The sequence below is a fragment of the Pollicipes pollicipes genome, unplaced genomic scaffold (genome assembly GCF_011947565.3).
Source record: "Pollicipes pollicipes isolate AB1234 unplaced genomic scaffold, Ppol_2.1 Scaffold_4740;HRSCAF=5597_pilon_pilon_pilon, whole genome shotgun sequence".
Taxonomy (NCBI): Eukaryota; Metazoa; Arthropoda; class Thecostraca; order Pollicipedomorpha; family Pollicipedidae; genus Pollicipes; species Pollicipes pollicipes.
In genome coordinates, this window is record NW_023596545.1 from 32114953 (window position 1) to 32139369 (window position 24417).

Sequence of the window (24417 nt, forward strand, 5' to 3'; positions counted from 1 at the left end):
ACGAAGAAAATCGTGCCCCTTGCCGTCAAGTGAGCCATATCCAGTTACTTGGGCCCTGCCATCATCAGGGGCCCTTTGTCGACGCTGAGCTCCCCACCCCTCTCCTTATCCAGACTCTGGCCTCGCCTCTGTTTACGAAGTTCCAAAAATATATTGATATACCAAAAAGGTAGCGGTGATGAAGAATTAAGAAAGCTTTCTGTCGTCTTTGTTCATTTTTCTTCCGCTATATGTAATTTGCATACTCACTCTTTGTAGCCGCTGGCGAAGGGGATGAGGTCGGCTGACAGAGCCTGAGGCGGGTGTTGCAAATGCTGGTGCTGTGTCTGCTGGAGCTGCTGCTGCTGCTGCTGCTGCTGTTGCTGCTGCTGCTGCCGCTGCTGTTGCTGCTGCTGGTGGTGGTGTAGGCTCTGCTGGTGGTGCTGGTGCATGGTCATGTGCGTCTGGTAGGGGTCGCCCCGGCCGTCCGCCGCCACCAGAGCGCCGTACGGTCCGGCGTAGCCCGACACGCCGCCGGCCTGGAGCGGATCGCTGGCGACCGCGGCTGCGGCGGCGGCTGCGGCGGCGGCGGCGGCGGCCGCCCGGCTCGCCCGCAGTGCCGGCGGCGTCAGCGGCGGCGTGTCGGCCGCGCCCTCACCGTACCCCACCGCAGCGTACTGACCGTCGACCGCCCGGTACGCGGCCGGCCGGGCAGCGTACCCGGCCGCGGCGGGGGCCGGGGGCGCCGCGCCGTACCCAGCGTACCGCCCAGCACCAGGCGGCAGCGGGGCCGGCGGCCAGGCGCCCGGCGCCGGCGGCGTCTTGCAGACGGCCGTGTCGGCCAGGGACCAGATCTTGGGCTTTTGGTCGGCCTCCAGTGCCTTGGCCTTCCAGTCGAGGTCCGGTGAGAGGGTCTCGGCCTTGACCTCTGTCTTGGCCGGCGGCGAGATGCTCCCTGTCTCCGGTTGGACAGAGCAGTCTGGCGAAAGACGGCACAGACGATTTAGAAGTAGTGCGTTGAACGGATTATCTCTCCACATTTCTAACTGAGTAAGCCCGCAGTATTTTTAGGGATATTGCTGGCAATGTGGCTGGGTCTAGCAGGCTTTCAGAAATCCACGATTTACAAAATGCTAATTGCCGAAATCTTAAGAAACATTTTATGATTTTGCTTAAAGCACATGCTAAGTGGAACGAAGTTGCTAACACAAAAAGTATAGCACATCTTATATAACTTAGCAGCAGCTGATAAATAAATTTCGTATTGGTCGTGGCTTAAAATGAGATACCAACATTCTAACTTAGTCGAAGGCGGAAAGGCAAAGTGTAAAGCGTAGGTGCTGAAAAAGCATGCCTCAAAAGATGATGGTAACCACATCGTTAAATGCCCTGAAAATATTCGGCCAACTCATTTTGTTTCCAATGGTAAAACACCTTAAAGCAACACGCAATCCTCACAGATGCCTGTTTGCCAATCTCGTTTTATCTGTGTTTTGGTTCTGGCGGGTCTTTGTCGTGAGTGTTTCTCCGCCGCCATTTTGAAACTTTCGTCCTGTGCCTTTACGCAACACGCTTTTCCTAGTCCGTTTTCATGAGGCCATCGTCGCCCAGGTCGTGTTTGCTTGATGAATTCTGGCTTTACAGCCATTTCAGAAAAAGGCAATCAATCATCAAAGGACAATCATATAAGGGCAAAATCATGCAGACTTCATTTAAAGCTAACCATGAATCGCTCGTACTTGTGGCAGCTCGCACAAAAACCGGAGAAATACTTTTTTACAGATGTGGCTACCTCTCGGTGCGACAGCAGTCTGCCGTTTTTGATATATTTACGAATCTAGTGGTAAATACCGCAATCGAGACGACAAATTGCAGTTCCTGGATGGTGCGGGTTGTGACAGCGGGTGCGAGCCTATAGACTTATTACACAACATAATTGGTTGATTACTGGCCTAGTTAGGTTCTTCCTTGAAGCTTCTGGAGACATTTCAGAAGATAACGATGATTCATACTTGACGAGTAACTTAATGTCTGAGGAAGAGGTTCGTTTACCGCATACAATATATTTGCGGCGTGGAGGAACCAGGCACCCCTGTCTCAGCTGATTAGAGTATCTGTATCATTCAAGCTATTCAGGTGCGATAATAAACAAATGTTGGAAATGCATTTGCTAATGTATTGCACGCTCGTGTGTGCCAACGAAAACAAATTAACATTTAGAGCCCAAGTGAGCTTCTCCAGAATTAAAATTTTTTGCGGGAAAGGGTGGGTTTTCAAATTTGGGCATCGGTTTAAGGCGAGTTTTCCGACTCCCCAAAAGTGGCAGCTCTGATCGCTGCACATACCCTCGCCGGGCACATTCTGTCCACATAATGCGGGCATATCCGGACGGCTGAACAGAAGCGTTCAACCTACCTTTCTCACCGTCCATCTCATCCTTGTCGCCTTTGTCTTTGGAATCGGCGTTTTCGTCCGCTTCCTCGTCCGACTCCGTCTTGTTCTTCGGCTCCCAGGTCATCTTGTTCTCTTTCTTCAACCTCCGCCGGGCGTTGGCGAACCAGGTGGAGACCTGCGTCAGCGTCATCTTGGTGATGATGGCCAGCATGATCTTCTCGCCCTTGGTCGGGTACGGGTTCTTCTTGTGGTCGTTCAGCCACGCCTTCAGCGTGCCTGTAGATTCGCGCGTGGCGTTCTTCCTCCGCGCGGCGAGATCGTAGGGGGCGCCGTACCTGCGGCGGAAGCGCACCCACTCAGTCGCGTCTCCCAGCCGTTGACCAAAGCTCCGAGACACCAGGCTCAGGCGCCTACGGCGTCACGCGTAAGGCGGTGACCGCTCAGGGCAACGGGAAGCGGCGGTGACCGCTCAGGGCAACGGGAAGCGGATCACGTCGCACCCGACTGGAGCCCGATCACTGTCGTTCGACAGCGCCAGGGTCTGGTCGGTGGGCCGTCTCGCGGGGTCATGACAGGGCTGGGATTGCTTCGGAGACACGTTACCGTCACATTGGCCAGGGCTGGGATTGCTCCAGAGACACGTTACCGTCACATTGGCCAGGGCTGGGAGTGCTCCAGAGACACGTTACCGTCACATTGGCCAGGGCTGGGATTGCTCCAGAGACACGTTACCGTCACATTGGCCAGCCGAACCCAGCTACAGCGGGCTCTGAGTGTGCTGGCATCCCAGCCTGGCTAAGGTGTTCACCGAACGAACTGGGCGAGTGTCGGGGTCGGGCTCCCTGCCATTCCCCTCGTAACATCAATAAAACACATTTTCTTATGACACCGCCCGAGGCGGGGCAGCAAACGTCCTCCTCCACAGAGCACCGGTCTTCTGGCGGGACATAACATGGAAAGGGTCTAGGTAGGCACGACTTCTATTTGATCCGACAAATACTGTAACGTGGAACATGTGCAGGCCACTCATGACTGTGTCAGCGAAACATTGGTGGCTGTTCTTCGCGCCGCAATTGGTTCATGGTAGCCGTGATTTTATTTAATCCGTCGATCTTTGTTGAGGGGCACGGTCATTCTGGAAACTTTTTCAATGAGGCGTCAGGTACCAAAAGTTGGGAAAACGGAAACAGCTAAACGTGCCCTGTGGTATGTAATAGCCGGTGCTACACCCAGTCCAGCTGGCGCATCGAGGATGAGGAGAGGCACCTGCGAAATGTGAGCAGTTGGTGGTAAAGATCCCTACTTTCTTTGCCTGAGGATGAAATACGCGTACCAGGACCAGCTAATCGTGGGGTAAGGGAAGCAATTGTCCCCACCCTACTCCCCAGCAAATCTTTAGTACTTCCACAATGATAACCGCCGCAAAGAGGTCTCAAACCCGTCTCCATGGCGTCATCGAGCTTTGCACGCCCCTTTCCTTTCAGCATTTTGTTCGCGCCGGCCTCCTGACATTTCTTCAAGGACGAATCTGTTTTGTCACCGTAATCACGACCCGACGTCACAGAACAGACTGGAGACCTGCCCTGAACCAGCTCCATTTGGAACGAGCTCCCTCTGTTGTCACAGATAGTGCTAATTACCTGACGCGGACAGCCGGCCCGACCCGGCCGGTCACCGACAGCCCGTGCCCCTCCCCGCCCGCCTGACGCCCTGCGCCGCGCGACAGGTCATCCGTCACCGGTCACGTGTCTGGCCGGCCGCGCGTCCGACAATCCGTCACACAGGGCCATTATCGTCTGTCGCGCCCCGAGTGATGCTAATTAATTACGGCCACAATCGGCGGTGGATCGGCGGAGGAGGCGGCGGCAGCCGGCCGGGCCGGCGCGGCGACGAAAATGGCGGCCGCAATTAGGCGTCGGGAGCCGTGGCGCCCGCCAGAAGCGCACCTGATTGAGTGGTGGCCGTCATGCGATGCGACGTGCCGTCGGCAGCGGCGGCCATTGCGACGCAGCGTGCCACAGCTGAGCTGGGCTGAGTCCTGCGTGGAGCACGGTATGAGTCCCGCTCAGAGCTGGCTGAGTCCCGCCCGGAGCTGGCTGAGTCCCGTCCGGGGCCGGCTGAGTCCCGCCCGGGGCCGGCTGAGTCCCGCCCGGGGCCGGCTGAGTCCCGCTCGGGGCCGGCTGAGTCCCGCTCGGGGCCGGCTGAGTCCCGCCCGAAGCTGGCTGAGTTCCGTCCGGGGCTGGCTGAGTCCCGCCCGGAGCCCGCTGAGTCCCGCCCGGGGCCGGCTGAGTCCCGCCGAGAGCTGGCTGAGTCCCGTCTGGAGTCCGGGTGCGCCAACGCCTCGTCATCCAGTCGCTATACACCGTGGGGGGATAGACAACAGCTGAAACAAGTGTTCACTCTGCATAGCTAGCGCCTGTTCAAGAATGGAGTTAAATGGAAGGTTATCAGCAGTCTGCAGCGAGATCATTCTCGAATCGTTTTTCACGACTCCCGTAGGACTGATTTCCGGCAAAGCCAACCAAGCGCAGCGGCTGAACTCCTCGCGAATCGCTGCACTGATGCGATGCATCAATGACCTCCAACACAAGGAAGATGGGAGGCACTTCCCCAGAGTACGAAACACTTACCTTTCAGATGAATAGTCCTATTATTGACCGCCTCTAGGCCTTCATCTGCCTACACAAACCACTGAATAGTCTCACGCTTTGCTGGCGTCAGGATTCAGGTCAGTATTCAGATGGCGGTACGTGGAGGCGCTGCCGGCAGCCGGGTATGTCCCGAGAACATGCGAGGTCGGTGCATGTGACTCCGCTCCGGAGCAGCGAGTACTCCCCCCCCTGCCCCCCCCCCCCCCCCGACCTGACGGACCTGCCGTCCGGCCCGGCCCGGCCGGGCTCAGGCACAACGCCCGCCACGCTGCAGCGCATGATGGCGCCGCGCCGCTGCCAGCCACCCGGCAGGAGCCGCGATGCGGCGAGAGCGCGGGCTCGGCCTGGTGATGAAGTCTGTACTGCAGACTGCGTGGCGGCCTTAGCACGAGCTTCGGCCGCCCTGCAGGGTACGGCCGTGTGATGACGTCTGTAGCATAGACGGCGCGGCGCGGCGGGCTGGGTGGCGGCCAGACCGCCCAGCCAGGGTGTGCCGGCACCGAGAGGTCCGCTTACGCCGCAGAGCTGCCGGCCATCCGCACATGTGCTGCGGGCGCCTCTACCTGGGGCGGTGCTGGAGAGGCCCTACACTTCCGTCCTGCGTTACCCTATCCGCCATTGGCTTTGTGATCACGTAGAACACATTAGGTCCCAGTGGGGCAGCGACTTAGGAACGCCCCAGAAAGGTCCTGAATGACGCAGTGTCTCAGAAACTCCCCTGAAAGCACGCGCGGCGAACTCGTTTTGATGTGACTGCCCGTCCCCCGCCAGACACGTCTCCGGGTTCGAAGTGGCATGAAGTGGACCAAGCTTTGATGTCCTCCCGCGAACACACACACACACACACACACACACACACACACACACACACACACACACACACACACACACACACACACACACACACACACACACACACACACACACACACGCACACACACACACACACACACACACACACACACACACACACACACACACACACACACACACACACACACACACACACACACACACGCACCACCGGCGCCGACCGGGCTCCAGTCGCGTGACGCGGCGCAGTAAGCAGCCGGCAGTCGGGCTGTAAACAATGTGTACAGACGACTGCACGAGCAGGCGAAGCGGGGTCCGACGCTGGACGGCAGCAAAGTGGGTACAGCTCGGCCACACGAGCTTCCACGCCTTGTGGCTGCCGGTCCGCCAACACATTACCACGGTGGAATGAATTGTACGTCCTTGACAGTGTCTGAGGACGATGACATCTTAACTAAAAAGGTATTAGTCTAGATGCACGACTGTTTTTATTTGCTAGCTTTGCAGAGTACCTTTGGCGTAGCTTACGATTAGCTGCAGCTTCACCAATATTGGGGTTAGTCTGGCCAGGCAGGCCGGTGGTATAAAAACAGCCGTCAGCCAGCACTGGGCTCTGTTAGTATGGCGCAGTCTGGCTGATTTAGGTCAACTGGGCCACACGCTACACTGAGGCAGCGCTGCTCGATGGCAAAGGTGGTCGGATCAATTAAGGGCATTTGCGAGCAGCACGCCGCTGCTGGCGTTGCCGGACAGCAGCTGCTGCTACAGTACCTACTATCATCACGTCGCCAACAAGGCTGACACGTTTGGCGGGTGTGCGGATGCGCGTGCGTCTTCACACACGACGGAAATGACAACTGCGTGTCATCGACTCCCGGGCAGACGTCTGGCTGCGGCCGTCTCCGGCTGCAGCGCGACGGCGGCGCGCCGCTCTGACACGCCCCGGGTCGCGCGCGGCGTTTATCTCCGGAGCCCATCGGGGCTGCCGGTCCCATTAGAGCATCTCCCGTCCCATCTGGCTGTCAGCGCGCGCCGCTCGCGGATCGTCACCGGCCCGGTGGAGGCCCGGCCTCCCCGGGGGACCGGCAGCGCGCGCCGCTCGCAGACTGTCACCGGCCTGGTGGAGGCCCGGCCTCCCCGGGGGACCGGCAGCGCGCGCCGCTCGCAGATCGTCACCGGCCCGGTGGAGGCCCGGCCTCCCCGGGGGACCGGCAGCGCGCGCCGCTCGCAGATCGTCACCGGCCCAGAGGTAGCCCGGTCTCCCAGGGGACCGGCAGCGCGCGCCGCTCGCAGATCGTCAACGGCCCGGAGGTGGCCCGGCCTCCCCAGGGACCGACAGCGCACGAACGTGGAGGAGGCGCGCACAGAGGCAGCATTTTCATCGTGGCCAGTGGCTGCCGGTGATGGCCCCGAGGTGGGCTGCCTGTGACGGCTGATGTTCCCCTAATGCTTAACGTCTCAGTAGGCCCATAGCGACGCCCCGATCACAGGGAAGGTGTAGCGACAGAGCCGGCAGCAAGAGAACACGCAGGTCGACACAGTCGATGGGGTGGTAGCGGAGCGATGGCACTTCCCAGCCACAGTGGAGCGGGTGTCCGCGCAGTGGCATCGACTGATGACTTCAATATCATTTGCTGACCTATTGCCAATCACTCAGAGAGAAAGCGGCGTCATTTGTTCGGGCAGGCTGCCTCAACCTAAATTCCCACACAGCACGCTCAACACCGTCACCACGCTTAAATTGCATTGTAATGCAATTTGCAATGCAATTTAGGGTGAGCATAATGAATTGATTTAATCGGCACCGCCTTTCTTGCACTTGTCCAGATGAGGAAACGTGTGCTCTGGTAACAGAGAGCCAAGCGTTTGCTGAGGTGCGTTTTTACATCATCGATATGTCTGGCCAGACCGCTCCAAATCACAGGGAATCTGAAGTTGTTGATAAATAGTGCCAACAGTGAGCTAGCAACAAAGAATAGGATGCCGCCGCTCATCCTGACCTGCCCGCATTTTTGTTCGCCAATCGAAAAACCTTTGAAATGTTTCTGAAACATCTTAAACGACCTCCAAGATGCGAAAGTTGTAAAAGGAGCCAAATTCCTGCACTCTTGTCGCATATCCGTACGCCCCAATACTGTCTGTATGCATTTCGCGCTATGCAACGTCATTATTAACGCTGCGATTGCATGTCGCGTGATCATCACCTAATTAAAATGCATTCGCTATGATTTATTTGTACGAAACCGACGCGTCGGTGGGCGGCCATATTGATTACTTAACTGACCCTACAACAAACAGCGAACATCGTCCTCAGGAACGTGAGAATGCTTGCAAACATGCATGGAAGAGCTTGCATTCGTTTAAAGTCAAGTTGCTTTATGCATCACCCTTCACCGCAGCGCCCGGTTAACGTTAATGCCACCAGTGTCAGTGTCAGGGGAGCGGCCCGCCCGCCCTGTCACTGTACTTCCTCCAAACGGCCCCTTAAGTTCATCGCAAACGTTGGCGGTCAGCCGCTGCTGACGGACCCGGAGGCAGACTCGAGTCAGCACACCCTGGTGACGCTCCTGAAGGCGGCAGCCACGCCGGCAGACTCGAGTCAGCACACTCTGGTGACGCTTCTGAAGGCGGCAGCCACGCCGGCAGACTCGAGTCAGCACACTCTGGTGACGCTCCTGAAGGCGGCAGCCACGCCGGCAGACTCGAGTCAGCACACTCTGGTGACGCTCCTGAAGGCGGCAGCCACGCCGGCAGACTCGAGTCAGCACACTCTGGTGACGCTTCTGAAGGCGGCAGTCACGCCGGCAGACTCGAGTCAGCACACTCTGGTGACGCTCCTGAAGGCGTCAGTCACGCCGGCGGACTGGAGTCAGCACACCCTGGTGACGCTCCTGAAGGCGTCAGTCACGCCGGCGGACTGGAGTCAGCACACTCTGGTGACGCTCCTGAAGGCGTCAGTCACGCCGGCGGACTGGAGTCAGCACACCCTGGTGACGCTCCTGAAGGCGTCAGTCACGCCGGCGGACTGGAGTCAGCACACTCTGGTGACGCTCCTGAAGGCGTCAGTCACGCCGGCGGACTGGAGTCAGCACACTCTGGTGACGCTCCTGAAGGCGTCAGTCACGCCGGCGGACTGGAGTCAGCACACCCTGGTGACGCTCCTGAAGGCGGCAGTCACGCCGGCGGACTCGAGTCAGCACACTCTGGTGACGCTCCTGAAGGCGTCAGTCACGCCGGCGGACTGGAGTCAGCACACTCTGGTGACGCTCCTGAAGGCGTCAGTCACGCCGGCGGACTGGAGTCAGCACACCCTGGTGACGCTCCTGAAGGCGTCAGTCACGCCGGCGGACTGGAGTCAGCACACCCTGGTGACGCTCCTGAAGGCGTCAGTCACGCCGGCGGACTGGAGTCAGCACACTCTGGTGACGCTCCTGAAGGCGTCAGTCACGCCGGCGGACTGGAGTCAGCACACCCTGGTGACGCTCCTGAAGGCGGCAGTCACGCCGGCGGACTCGAGTCAGCACACTCTGGTGACGCTCCTGAAGGCGTCAGTCACGCCGGCGGACTGGAGTCAGCACACGCTGGTGACGCTCCTGAAGGCGTCAGTCACGCCGGCGGACTCGAGTCAGCACACTCTGGTGACGCTCCTGAAGGCGTCAGTCACGCCGGCGGACTGGAGTCAGCACACGCTGGTGATGCCCCTCCCAACGACGGAAGTCCAGCCGGCAGACTCGAGTCAACACACCCTGGTGACGCTCCTCCGACGGCGGCGGTCAAGCCGGAAGGCTCACGAGTTACCAGACCCATGACTGACCTAAAACATGGCCTCCTGTTCCAGAAAATGGCGTCCCAATGCATAGAGGGGGCCTGCTAACCCAGCACAGCTTACTTACGATTTGCGAAGGAGCCTCCAAATTTAGCTAAGGGGTCTCGGTGTTTCAGACAGGAACATCTTAGCAATGCTGTGGAAAGCTAATTCACTTTCTAAGGCCACCTCACGGTCGGACATGTATGAAAAGATCAACGTTGCGTTCATTTTCTTAAACCTCATTTTTTGTAAGGTTAGACACATGCGCATCGGACTTGGTAACAAACACGCATCACAGCGCGTAGTGGAATTACCCTTCCTGGATATTTCGATTTTATCAAAGATAGTGCCCTTTCCCGGCAACTGTCGCATCGAACAGCTGTCAACAATATTTGAACACACCAAATTTTGAGCAGTACCGACCCGTTGTCGCGGCGGTGTTTAATACTATGTCCTGTTAAGAGCAATGGGATCCTTGGAAGCCAGCAGCCCCAGATACGGGCCAGCCGCGCACCGGCAGACCAGGAGACCAGGAGACCAGACCAGGAGACCAGCAGTGACAATACCAGGAATGAAAAGTATTGGAACATTACCGGACCCATCAAAAGACAAATCACGGACTTACACTGATCAAGTCTGAAAAAAACACAATGTTAGCTGCTGGAGTGATCACCCTATTTACAGAAGTACATCAGTCCAATCAGTAGGCACTGACAGTCTTAATGGTGCGGCTGATGTGTGAGGTGGATAAGATGAACTAACTGCGGCTTTAGCCTTCAGGGACGGCGTTACGGGTTTTGGGTCGGGGACAGGATTTCCCAAGGGCCTCCTGGGTAAAATGGGGCCTTCTTAAAGGGCGAGTCTGCTGGGCAGTGTTCCATTTTAGAGAGAGAGAGCGGTACCGAGAGCATGAGCCCATGACCGAACTGTTACGTGCATCATATCCAATCAAATAGATATCGGTGGTTAAAAATCTAGAATGGGGACCTTCTAAATATCCAGGAAAGGGTCTCGCTAACCTAAAACAGGACTTCCTGTTTCAGCAAATGGCATCCTGATGCAAAGAGGGGCCTCCTAATCCAGAACAGATTACTTACAATGCACGAAGGAGCCTCCAAATTTAGATAGGGGTCTCGTTACTTCAAAACAGGGCATCGAAAACCATGGCCACGTGACGGATGAAAGGGGCCTCCTGTTCCAGAAATGAGGCATCCTGAATACAGGGGGTGCCTCCCAAACCAGAACGGGGGCCTCCTAGCTTGTAACGGGGCCTCCAGAGCCAGGAACGGGACCTCCTTAACGCAACATTGGGCCTCCTGCTCTAGCGCATTGCCTACTTTATCCGTACAGGTGACCTCAGGACCCAGAAAACGGGTCTGTCGTGGTAGCAAAGGGTGTTCTGAGCCCGATGTATTACTGTCTGGCTCATTTATGAGGGCCTACTTGATTTGAACTTCGGAGCTCCATATGTAGCTACAATGCCTTTAGCTGAGGAAAACCCGGCAAACGACCCGCCAATTTTTGAGGGGAAGACAAAAGCATACTCTTGCCCCCTGCAGGCAGACAGGCGGCAACTGCCCCCTTAAACCCCTTGTTACGCCGTCCCTGCTAGCTTGTACGTTGTATTACTCGGCCCCACTTCAGGGCCGATGGAGCGTGCTCGCCTCCGCCATCTTGGAATGGCAGGAGGACTGCTGCACCGGCCACTGGACTCGGGTAGCCGAAATCTGGACCGGGTTCTGGACCGGATATCGATACTGGACTGAAAAGGCGCGTCAGGAACTACAACCAATCAGAAGTATCGGGCGGTGCGTGGCGGGCAGGCCATAACAGACGTGAAAACTATCACGCGGCATCATGGAGATGACGCCGAGACTAAACTGATGGAGCCACACAGGTTTCACGATTTATATAGATGGGTTTGATCGGGTTTGATCGGCATCCTCGGCATTGGATGATCATTGACATTTTATAGGATAGAGGTTGACGGGCGGGGGTTCACCGCTGTAGTATTCGCGTGGTTATTTACAAGCGGCATGGCTGGAAATCACTGGCTGATCACCAATCAGATTGGGCAATTTAAGTCCATTATCCTCGAAAGTTAACCGAAATCAACGGCGACTTTGTCGTGATGTACACCGCGGCCCATTGTGACCAGGGTATTACAAAATGGGAAAATTTATTGGGTGTATGTTGGCCGCCGGTCGTCATTCTGCGACCTGTTTGTATCCGAACCGCGACCGCCGAAAGGAAAAGGGATCGATCACGCGCAAAACAGACGTGCTCGCTGTGATAAGCTTGGCTCTCGAGGCCAGAGGCGAGTCCCCCTCCCCCCCCCCTCCGGCTCACATCCTGTCTCCGGCACTAAAGCCGGTCATTAATAGAACTGCTCGTGCACCTCCATTTGCGGTGTGTCGCTCTGACTCATAGCGCTGATTCCGTCTGTCATTGAGCCGACCATCGACCTCACTGAAACGAGTTTGCTGCCCTCTTACCACCATTCCACCTGCCTACCCCGAGTTCACTAGTGTCTGACTACCGCTGAGAGATCTTACATGAGTAGTAGATGCGTGGCCAGGCTCTACTGGAGATGCATGGGTAGTTATCGGTAGCGTGCCCAGGCGGCCTTGAGATGTACGATGCTGCTGTAGTCCTCGGCTGATAAGACTGTCCTATGATGGTGGTCCTGGCTGTGGCGCTGGCTACTATACCACTCAAATGCGGTGATTAAGCGTTCTACATTGATTGTGGAGCGTTACGTGCTCAGCATGGTTTGCTGAGCGTCGTGGGCGCTACTTCTGGTGCCATGAGACTGCGGAAGGACGACGTGTTGTCGGCATGATCCCTGATACTTCAAGTGGTCCGCATCGTTGAACGAGTTGAAAAACATGGCAGCAAAGGAGCGAGGAAAAGCATTGTAATCCATATGTCCATAGGGTTGGGATGTACGTACATGCAGGTTTATGTTCGGGGGCGGGGGAGTTACCGGCTACGTTTGAACCTCATTTGTCACTTGTGATCACGTCATGCACCTGCAGAAGGCAAGGTGCTACTGCATATTGTGACCTTATGTCAAAATGCATGACCCATTTGGATTCTTTATCGCTAGCCATTCCTCCTAGGAGCCCTAGAGTTTCCAGACTTTTACTAGCAAGGTCAATGACATCGGCAAAAACGACCTTATCTGCCCCAAATTTGTATTTCTCCTCGCATCTCAGCGACTTCATTTTGCAGTCGTCGACAAAGGGTGGATGCTTACCCTTGGACCTCCCTTCCACACAAAACCATCTGTATGCAATATCTTCTCTAAACTGTACAGCACGACCAGCAACGCAAATCGACGGATTATTTCATCTCACGTCCAAAACACAAAACGGTATGATCCTACAATTCTCGTAGAGCTTGAAAACCTAGCCCAGATCATTAATCATCGGTCCCACGGACTCCTTGACCCCTGGGATCTAAAGGGGTACGTGATCCCCCCCCCCTTTGCCTGCCCCATGAGATCAGAACCCACGCTCGGCTGAGATTGTGTGCATCCTGACCCTTGCACCATCCTATCTTTTAATTCAGGCTCGATGACAGAATCCTGTGGCAAAAGGTTAACTTTTGCTGCACCGGCACGGTTCGTCCCAACCCACTAGCCTCATAGGTACATCCATTTGCTCCTTTTTTGAAGACGATGTTTTGCCAAAACTCAGGCCAGACTCCAAAATTCAGGCCAGGGAGGTCCCCACAGTTGAGCTAGAGTGTAACAAAGTGTAACAAATCGTGGTCAGAAGACCTGTTCTACTTCAAGAGACCCGTTCTCTGATCATGAGGCTATCTTGATGGATCAGGTCAATGCTCTAGATTAGTAGATCCAAATGTCACGTTGAGGTGGCCTTCTGCTGACTGTCTCGGGGGGCCCCCGTTACAAGCTAGGAGGCCCTGTTCTGCATAAGGAGTCATCCTCTATGTTCAGGAGGCCCCATATTTGGGACAGGAAACCGCACATCAGAAGGTCGCGATACCATATCAGGGTGCTGCGATACTGCGGTCGCTTGGCTAGATTTGCAGGCCCTTTCGTGAATTTGTAGGCCCCTTCGTGAACTTGTAGGCCCCTTCGTGAATCGGAGGCCCTCCGCTCTGAATCAGAAGGCCCCCTTTTCTGGAACAGGAGGCCCTGTTTTAGGAAAGTGAGACCCCTTGCTTCATCATCAGAAGGCCCCCCATTGTGGATGCTGCTTGGATACCATACATGTAACAGTTTGATAAGGGCCACCTGCCCTCTGTGCGCCTTCTCTTGAATACGACACTGCCCTTGGAGGCGACCTTGTGAGGAGGCCCCATATTGTCCAAGAGGCGCCCTGGGAAGTCCTGAAGGTGTCCGAACTGCTGGTGCACTAGGTACCCAGACAACGAAGACAGGACTACCGCACCCCACGTCGTCCCAGGCCGAAACAGGCCAACTCCCGACCTCAGCACCTCCACCATCAGCCTCTCCGCCGTGCTCCCGAGGGGACCGACGAGCACCGAGTCTTAACATCACCTGGGCTCCTAGGCGGGCTCAAGGCCACCGAGTCAAACCAGCAAGCGACGGTCGCGTTTGCCTTCGCCGACCGGAGAAGCTTCTGAGCGACCCTACCTGGGGCTCAGGGTCATGACCTTGGAACACTATGCTGACATGACCTGGTCGCGACCTCAGCCCCACTCCTCCCTGAAAATCTATCCATCATCGCTGGGTCACAGCCTCCGCCCTCTCCCTGGAGCCACTTCCCTCCAGACAAGCGGACGAGGTTTGAAGACTGAAGCCGACTTACCCGTACAGGGAAGGGTCGTACGGGTTGTAGGCGTATCCGGGGCTGGAGCCGATGCTGCTGTACACCGGCATGTCGCCCGTGCCGGACTCCTTCAGCCCGTACGGGTTACCCTGCCGGAGGTACGGATGTCACTGATGACAGCTGCATGAGCGGCGCCCGGTCCAACGCCTCACCGAGACCAGTCTGCTGATGCCCCGGTTACCTCGCAGGACAGGCAGAACAGGAAATGGTCTGCCTCTGCCCCCCCCCCCCGCCCCTCCTCCTCGGCATTCAGTTCAAGCATATCTGAGCCCATGGGCGCAGGATGTTGTGTGACTACAGGGAACTTGAGACGTGCACGAAGAGGCATCATCTTGGCGCCTGTGTGTCTGTCGCCCTGCTGTCAGCAAGGCATATTTGCGGGGCGAAAGAAGCAAACATGACGACTGTGAGGCTGGGCTTCCAATGTCTTTGGCGATTACAAGCACTGCTTCCCTTGGAGTGCTCTTCGACGCGGTTTAAAGCTAAGTGCGTTATCAAAGGCAGGCTTCTTGGTGTGCTCCCCGATCGCCGAGTATAACTATAATTGATGCGTGTTAACGCAGCGGCCCATGTTGCTCCCGACCTCCTCATCTGCAGCAACGTTGCCACTTTGAGTTGATCTCCGCAGCATCAGCGTTCCCAGTTTCACAGCCCCGACGCTTTAATTCCGCTCCTCCTCCCCTGCTGACACGCTAAGTGCTGCTATCAACACCTAGTCGTATTTATTCACGCGATAACTGGGATCCAGGGGAGGACAGACAGCGACTGTCTGTGTGTGTTTTTGTGCCACGGCCCTTCGCAGCACTGATCCCTTAATTGGCTTAATCGCCCTGTTGATCAGCCTCGGCATTTTATGGTCCATTACCATTAGTTTTATTTGCATTCTGCCGATAGCTGTCAAAAGCCAGCCGTCAGCGACGACCTCGGTGTGGTGCAGTCGCTCCGCGGTTGCTGTCGAGGCGCTGGGGCTGACGTTGCCGTGCTGGTGCTGCGGCCCTTGGCGCTCTGGTGGTGCTGGTAATCATGGCGCTGGAGCTGGTGCTGCCGTGTCAGGGCTGCTATGGCTGGGCTGGCATTGTTGCAGCAGTCCTGGTGTCGTACTGGTATTTGTCGTGTCGGTGCTGGTGCTGCAGCCCTGGTATCGTGGAGCTGGTGCTCGCCGTGCCGGCGCTGATGCTGCGGTCCTGGTGTCGTGGAGCTGGTGCTCGCCGTGTCGGTGCTGGTGCTGCGGCCCTGGTATCGTGGAGCTGGTGCTCGCCGTGCCGGCGCTGATGCTGCGGTCCTGGTATCGTGGAGCTGGTGCTCGCCGTGCCGGCGCTGATGCTGCGGCCCTGGTGTCGTGGAGCTGGTGCTCGCCGTGTCGGTGCTGGTGTTGCGGCCCTGGTGTCGTGGAGCTGGTGCTCGCCGTGCCGGCGCTGATGCTGCGGTCCTGGTATCGTGGAGCTGGTGCTCGCCGTGTCGGTGCTGGTGCTCGCCGTGCCGGCGCTGATGTTGCGACCCTGGTATCGTGGAGCTGGCGCTGGTGCTCCAGTGAGGCAGGCCCGCTGTCAGCCCGCCCGAACGCCAGCCCGCCGCGCTGGCTCACCGGTTCCGTGACATCAATCTGCGCCGCGTATTGTTCCACAACAGACTGCATTCTGAGAGGCGGACATAAATCACTGCGTACGGCTTCCGACGACGGCGTGTCCGGGCAGGCTCGGGACCGGGTGGCACCGCGTCCGGATGGCTGGCGGGAGAGGGTGCCTCACCCGGCGGCGGCGTGGGTGGGGGTGGCGACATCTTGGAATGGCGCTGGAGGCCACCCGGGTGGGCTCCGAGACAATGAGGACGGGTTTGGGCCCGGAGCGAGCGCCGCCGAGTAATCGGCGGATGCTGACTACAGGAACGGTCGCCTGAACGACCGGGGGTGGGACGACAGACGGTGAGAAAAAGCGCGCGCGCGCGAGAGAGAGAGAGAGAGAGAGAGAGAGAGAGAGAGAGAGAGAGAGAGAGAGAGAGAGAGAGAGAGAGAGAGAGAGAAGAGAGAGAGAGAGAGAGATAGAGAGAGAGAGAGGGAGAGGAGAGAGAGGGAGAGAGAGAGAGGGAGAGAGAAGAGGAGAGAGAGAGGGAGAGAGGGAGAAGAGAGGGGAGAGAGAGAGAGAGGGAGAGAGAGAGAGAGGGAGAAGAGAAGGGAGAGAGAGAGAGAGAGAGAGAGAGAGAGAGAGAGAGAGAGAGAGAGAGAGAGGAGAGAGAGAGAGAGAGAGAGAGAGAGAGAGAGAGAGAGGCGGGGACAAGGCAAAGGAAAGTTGTGAAACGTGGGAGGCAGGAAAGAGGTCGGGCAGAACGGAACAGAGTCTATATTTGCGGAAGAGGAGGGTTGGGTATTTCGAACCATGCCTGGATTCCCCCTGAATATGGCACCGGGGTTATAACGTATGGTTATAACACATTTTAGCAATCAAAAAATGTTCTGGGACAAACATGCCACTGTTGTAAAGGTAGATCTCGACAGTGGATTTTGAGAAAAATGGTGAGGAATATAATGAGAGAGATAGAGTTGGCGAAAGAAAGGATGAAAATTCCGTGTAGAGAGCCAACAAGGACGGACTCATAGGTAGTAGGAAGGTGATGAACGGCAGGAAACTCTAGCACTGTAACTGCGCACTATTTTAGGCACTCTTTTAAGCACTATTTTCAGATATTACATAAACACTAAAATGTGATGCATATGCGCTTCAGACAGAAACTCATTCTAGGCCACTGATGAATGGAAATATTGCATGCTTGCCCCGGCCAAAATGTGACGGACACGTAGTCACCCCGTTTCAAACGCTTATGAACCGTGGGACTAACGAGAGCAACTGTTGAAACACCATTCGATTTTACGAAGCGTTGAAGAGCAGCCATGAACGATGCACGTTGCATAACTTACAAAGGGTGACGGTACGCTAGCTTCCCGCGCCGGCTATCTAAACCAGACCCCAAGCGCCGGGTCTGTTCGTCCTGCAGTGCAGGATGTTCGGGGGCGGCGCACGCTGAAACTATTTCCGGCGCTGATGAGGCAATGCTGCAGGTCGACTACCGATTTTTGAGGTTTGGAAACTCCCATGCCGCACTGCAACGGGCTGCTACGTTAGTTGGAATTTGGAAGAGACTCATGAACAATGACATTTTTGAAGACGGGGAAAATCCGTGGGCTTATTAACGATGAAACCTCACCTCGTTATCTAGTCTAATGTCACAGTTGACAATAAAGCTTACTAGACTGTCGTCATTAAACAGGAAAAAAATCACAGAGGGCTGATAGTTTCTATTTGTGCTCCTTGTGTTACGCCGCGCCACGAAATTCAGCATTCTCGAATGTGTCTAAGGTGGCCCATCCCATGCAGTGAAAATTGTGTTTGAAAAGCGTTTGCAAATTGCCAGGTTTTTTGAAAGTTCTGCACATCGCGTCCAATGGGTGCTATCATGGCATTTCATTCTACAAAGCAAGAAGGCACGATTTACTGCATGATATCACAAATGCGGCGGTGGCATGGAAACAGTGCATGTTCTGGCAGAACAGTGTATTTACTATAGTACATCTGGAACTTTCACCGCGGGCAAAAATGCGCTGAAATGCTACCAAAGTGCAGAAGTTTTTTACCCACGTCCTCAGAATCTGTATTCTCAGGATTGGTGCACAAAATAATTACGCACGTTGAGCACGGAAGTAGTGCACCTAGGTACATGGGTGGTGCACCTGGGTACTGTAGACACCTAAGTAAAACGGGACGCGGAGGAAGGATTTGGGGAGGCAGAGCGCAGTACCCCTCCCCCCCCCCCTTATCAGGGCAAATAGCGTGGCGGCAGTGCACTCACGAAAGGGGTAAGTTCTACGGCCCTTCCAAGCCTCCACAGAGGGTGTTCTACAACCGAGCATGCCATAACAGGTCAGAAGACGGGACCGGGGAGCAGGAGGCAACAGAACAGTACAGAGCAGGCCAGGACAGATCAGTAGCTGGGGCAGGGTGGAAACGCACAGGGTAGAAGAGCGCAGGACGGGAGACAGCAGGTTGGGACAGGGCAGGAGATCATAGCGTAGGCCAGGGGAGCAGATGGTAGAACAGGGCGGGAGGCAACAGGAAGACAGAGCGAGTGGAGGACTAAGGACTAAGAGAGCTAAGGGCTGAGTGAGTTAAGGAGTTTGTGGCATAATATAGGTTCTAGGTACACACGATAGGTTCTAGAGATTACAGTACAGATCAAGACGGAGACAGCGGAGTGGAGGACAGCACTGATGTTTAAAATAAGACCATTGCGACAGATTCTCTTTCCCTCCTAACACAAATGCATGCATGTAACGCGTCTCTTGCACGTCTTCGCTTGTCTTAACGACGTTTGCGTATCATACAGTTTGAGTTACTGATCATTTTAATGTGAAAACAGTACATATGCACCTAACGAACTCCACGAACTGTCTGCATGGAGCGAGATCACGAGTGTTTGAAATCGCATCTTTCCAGATCTATAGCATCATGCGTACAATGTCATGCCTCATGGCAACAGGAAACCTAAATAAACGTGTTCCTTGTTTAGCTGTGGGAATAAAAGTATATAGTTTTATATAGTTAAAAGCATACAGCCCAAAAAGTGTAGCTTTACGTGTTTTGACCATATGTCTACAATGGGTGACTTCGTTAATATCACAATGTCGTCCCGCCGCACGTTCCGCAGCATCGCCGTTTGCCGCCCTTCCCTCTGCCTTCCCCCCCAGTCAGCCGGCCATAGATCACCGTGCAGTGTTCCTCAAAAATCGCCCCTGCTCCGAAACCACACCAAGAAACGCATTTTTGGTGCCGAAAAACACGCGCAATAGGTGCCCCATAGACTACCGAAAATCCGGGCGCGACTGCACTATTTCTCAAAAAGCCGTCTTCAAGAAATCTTAGGAGGTCGCATCGACTTGCATTATCAGGGCGAGGGCTAAGGCACCAGAGAAACCAACATTTCGGCACGCCCTGCCCCACTCCACACTCTTAGACACATCCCTCTGCCCATGTTTACCTTACTAACATGGTTCATGATTCATGGCCAAATTTGTGTCAGATCAGGACTTAGTCACAGCCTAGTCACAAATCAGGACCAGTGGGAGCCAAACCAGAAACCCACACTTAATCGGACTTAAAGAGTGACTGATCAAAATTTGTTCACAGTGCTCAGTATCGTTACGATCTTTTGACTTTTTCTTGCCAGCTTGAAATACGACACCGCGCGGGGGTGGAATTTTCGTATGTCCTTGAACAAATATGTGGCAGTACATGCATGTTTTGGTTTGTGGTTCTGCTTCTTTCATGACGAGCAGCACACTTCTTCGTAATGCGTTCGCTTGTAAGCCATTAATGCATTAGGTTGAATTCGCCAGCTAGTAGCGTGCGGTCCATGTGATCACACGGTGTCATTAAAGAGATGATTATGATTTTTGGGAGTTTTGCGAACACATCGGCTACTGAAATGTAAATAGAGAAAAAATTGTAACTTTGTTTCATAAGCTCCCAACAATTGCCCTCATTAAACCAGTCACTGACATGTATCAATGCGTTTAGCCTAAAGCACCAGTGCACAGCATGCTACCGCAAAAAGAACAAGACCTGCCCAAATGCGCCCAAATTTGACGTCAATGACACGCAAATGTCAAGTCATACCTGTTGCAGGCAAAATCACGAGAAAACAGCTGTGTGCAGAACACAGTACGTCGTTTCGTGTGAACTGAGTCAGCTGATAGTTTGTTGACACGTGTTGTGCTGTCGGGGCGGCATCACGCCGGCGTCTGCCATCGCCGCGACTGCGCACTGCACGCTGTGCATCGCCGATAGCCATTGGCCAACTTCCAGCAACAGCTTACCAACCAGTGACAAGCTTGCCTAGTTGCGCGCAAAGCAGCCGTGTATTAAAGCGACCTTCAGTCCTGACACGAGCGATGTGGTTACAATAATATTTTTAGGTCATTGTCACAAGGAGCTGCCGGCCATGGTTGGCGCAGCATTGTAGAACGTCTGCGAATGGTTGGGTGTAGACAAACTGTCAAAATGGCGTATGGTTTAAACGTGGCACACTCCCTTGGAATGCTGTCGCCCGTACAACGCACTTGTAGAGCCGTAAAGAATGGAATGGCTGATCTTATGGCGCAAAAAACAGAAATAAGATACACTTTTCAAGAACTCAAACTTATGTAAACTGTCAAACATAGATGAATACAAACTCACGCGAAAGGTTGCGTCGCGTGGAAGCTACCAGGTGATTTTGTTGTATCTAGCTTTCTTAAGTTTGTGTACGTAGAATGGGATCAGTTTGTGCATACGTAATATATATATATATATATATATATATATATATATATATATACGTTCACACCATAGGGCATTGCAGATATGTTAAGATGCATAAATGTAGGCAAACGTCTCTTAAAATGTCATCATGAGCGACTTTCCAGCTTCGTAAGCAGCAATGCTGAGGTCACAAATCGATCAAAGCGGTCTTTGACCACAAATCATCGTTTTTCAAGCATGACAATATAGGGGGATCAGCCCGGTGTAAGGCCTGGTGCATCCGAAACATGTATGTACCAGCAATAAAAAGCATTTGCAAAGCACACACGTCCCAGGCACACGATGTCACACCGTTCTGCCGTGACGAGAGAGAGTTTGATTGGGGAAGGGCGCGACAGAGGTGAATGGTGCAGGCCGCGAGCGAGGCAGTGACAGATGAGCCCACTGTAGCCAGAGAGGGCGTCCGAGCGTTCTGGTACATGACGATTTAGCCCACTGTAGCCAGAGAAGTGGCCCGAGCGTCCCTGTAAGTGATGAATGAGCACACTGTAGCCAGAGAGGGCGTCCGAGCGTTCTGTTACATGGCGATTGGGCCCACTGTAGCCAGAGAAATGGCCCGAGCGTCCCTATAAGTGATGAATGAGCCGACTGTAGTCAGAAAGAGCGTCCGAGCGTCCCGATGCGTGACGAATGAGCCCACTGTAGCCAGAGAAATGGCCCGAGCGTCCCGATTCGTGACTGATGTAGCCAGAGAGGGCGTCCAACCGTCCCGATGCTTGGCGGATGAGCCCACTATAGCCAGAAAGGGTGCTCGAGCATCCCGATACGTGACGGACGAGCCCACTGTAGCCAGAGAAAGCGCCGGAGTGCCGCGATGCGTGACGGGTGAGCCCAGTACAGCCAGAGAGGGCGTCCAGGCACCGTGGCGTGGAGTCGCTGCTCACAACACTGCCTCACAACACGACCCATGCCCCTCCCCTCGGAATTCCGTGTTTGTGAGACTGGCGCGAGCTGTCGGTTTGAAATCGGCCAGACACAGTTCATTTACCAGAGCGCAAATGGACCATTGGACGATGTCAGACACAGTTCGCGGTATCTGTTCGAAGGTTTCCACTTGCAGGCGAGAGAATTGCGGCACACACACGCTATTCGGAAACATCCGACCCAGCTATAATGGAAAGAGAGAGAGAGGGGGAGAGAAAAAGAGAGAGAAAGAGAGAGATAGAGAGAGAAAAAAGAAAGAAAGAGAGAGAGAAAGAAAGAGAGAGAGAAAGAGAGAGAGAGAGAGAGGAGAGAGAGAGAGAGAGAGAGAGAGAGAGAGAGAGAGAGAGAGAGAGAGAGAGAGAGAGAGAGAGAGAGAGAGAGAGAGAGAGAGAGAGAGAGAGAAAAAAAAAGAGAGCGACATTAGCGATAGCACGGTCTTGAGCTGTGGACCAATGGAAAAAGTGGGTCACCTGGAGGTGTTATGTCAAAACAGCGGATGTGTCTCCAGACCTGCCGGGGCATCGAGAGTTGGCATGCCACTCTGGCTGGGAATCCAATGTGACGGCTTAAGAGTCGCTCCGCTAAACAGGTCGTCGGTAAAACGACACGCCGTGTGCACAGAGGAAGTCTCTAAATAGCCCAGCGGAAACTGTGCCAAATGGAACGTAGGGAGGTCTGTCTAACGTTCTAACTAATGGGGTTTTCGCTGAAATGAGAAGCTGCTTCGTGGGTACCACCTGAGGGCAACGATGTTTTGGTCCAGGAAAGGTTACGGTGCCTGTTATGACGCCGATTTCATGATGGCGGCTTAATGCGAGCATGGACCGCCTACACGTATGTGCTCGATTCATGGCGGAAAGCCTGCTAATTAAATTGAATACATGTGAACTGTCACTTTTATTGATGGCCTATTGGCAAAAAAGACAGAAAAATAGAGTACAACATACAGACCAAAAACATCATTTAAATTTCAGGAACTAGAATTCACAGAAGCATGTGGGCATATCCTGATTATAGCAACGGGCGATGCAAGGTGAACACCATCGAATCGATAAGTTCTGTAACCATCCATCCTCATGTTCGTAACAAAATGACAAACTAATCTTATAGTAGTTTGACACATCAGCAAGCAAATATGCTTTTAACGAAAAGTGTTCTTCCAAATACGTATGAAACTTTCTATGGATGAAGGCACAGTTCGAGTCATCTTAATATCACTTTATTCTCTTATGAAGCCTCTTTCTTAAAACACCCCGCTCTCTCGTGGTACAGCGCACCGCTTGGCATTAAACCGGTAGGGTACTAAAGAATTCACCGTGATAGACGCGGGGAGAGTTTGGGAGCGGCTGAACCGAGTCAGGGGAGAGTTTGGGAGCGGCTGAACCGAGTCAGGGGAGAGTTTGGGAGCGGCTGAACCGAGTCGCAGTTCGGTACCCGGCTGGACACCCGACGAGGACGGGCGGGCTTCTGACCCTGCCTGTCACCAGCCAGCTCACATCACAGGCTACTCACGAACGCGGGGAAGTAGGACGAGTCCACTCCGATGCTGGGGTAGGGCGCGGCGTCGGCGCCGGCCGCGCCGTACGGCAGCGCGCAGGGCGCGCCGAGCCGAGGGTAGCCGCCGGCAGCCGCCGCCCGGCCCGGTTCGTACTGGCACGAGCAGACGGCCTGGCCCGTCACCGGGTCCGTGGCCACGGGGCGGCCCGACTCGCAGCACGACGTGGCCGCCGCGCTCGGCGTGCCCGGCGTCAGCAGCTGGCGGCAGCAACAGTGCGGTCAGCGTGGTGCCGGGGTGGAGCGCTGGATCGGCGGTCAGCACGGCTCGGGGTGGGGCGCTAGACCGGCGGTCAGCACGGGCCAGAGTGGGACGCCGGATCGACCACCAGCGTGGTGCCGGGGTGGGGCGCCGGATCAGCGATCAGCGGGGACCGGGGTGGAGCGCCGGATCGACCATCAGCGCGGTGCCGGGGTGGGGCGCCGGATCGACGATCAGTGGGGACCGGGGTAGGACGCCGGATTGGCGATCAGCGGGGACCAGGGCGGACACCGGCGCGCTGTGCCGGTCGAAACCAGACTGTGACGCAGCAGGCGTCCCACACAGGTCACTACCGTGGGGAAACTTACAAATATCTAGAGTGAGCTTGAGCTTTCATCCCCAAAGCTTTTCCAACCAGAACCTCGTCCTCATTCATGGATCTTATTAATTCATCTCTGGTGCTTTTCATCACCAGGTATGTTTTATCGCATTTTATGTACCTATGAGTGTCATTTACAAATGTTTAAACTTTTAAAAGGGCGAGCGCTCCGACGGTCAGTTGAGACATAAAACGACGAAAAGCTGCCACAGAATTTCGAAATCTGAGGGTGTAAATCCGTTTTGTTTGAACTCGTTGCGCAAAAAGCAAACGAGATTCATCAGGTAAAAATAGCACTGATTTATCATGAATACTCCTGGGTGTTTTCTAAAAAATCGTCTGAACTACCATCTTAAACATAGTTTGGATGTCGGGCTGCAAGATGGGCGCCAGGGGCGAATGAAGACCATGGACACCAATATTTCAAAGACAGACTATGCTGGTCGCAAATTCGTTGGATAAGTGGTGCCGAAAGTTGTGTTTTTTAACCAAATAAGCTTAACATCTCTGCCATTGCAGCACCGTGCTGCTACCTTTTTAAAC

At 54.9% G+C, this 24417-nt stretch overlaps 1 protein-coding gene across 1 annotated transcript in view; it reads right to left on the reverse strand.

Annotated features, from left to right (window-relative positions):
* Nucleotides 1–773: 773 nt before the first annotated feature.
* The window catches only part of LOC119098216 (homeobox protein araucan), a gene marked incomplete at its 3' end in the record, with an annotated part of 29082 nt that continues 5438 nt past the window's right edge, over nucleotides 774–24417 (reverse strand). Inside the window, exons 2-5 of the mRNA XM_037221142.1 lie at nucleotides 23252–23471; nucleotides 14448–14557; nucleotides 2395–2708; nucleotides 774–958 (exon numbers count right to left, since the gene is read on the reverse strand). Coding sequence (XP_037077037.1) covers nucleotides 774–958; nucleotides 2395–2708; nucleotides 14448–14557; nucleotides 23252–23471 — 829 coding nt within the window. The remainder of the gene's footprint in view (nucleotides 959–2394; nucleotides 2709–14447; nucleotides 14558–23251; nucleotides 23472–24417) is intronic.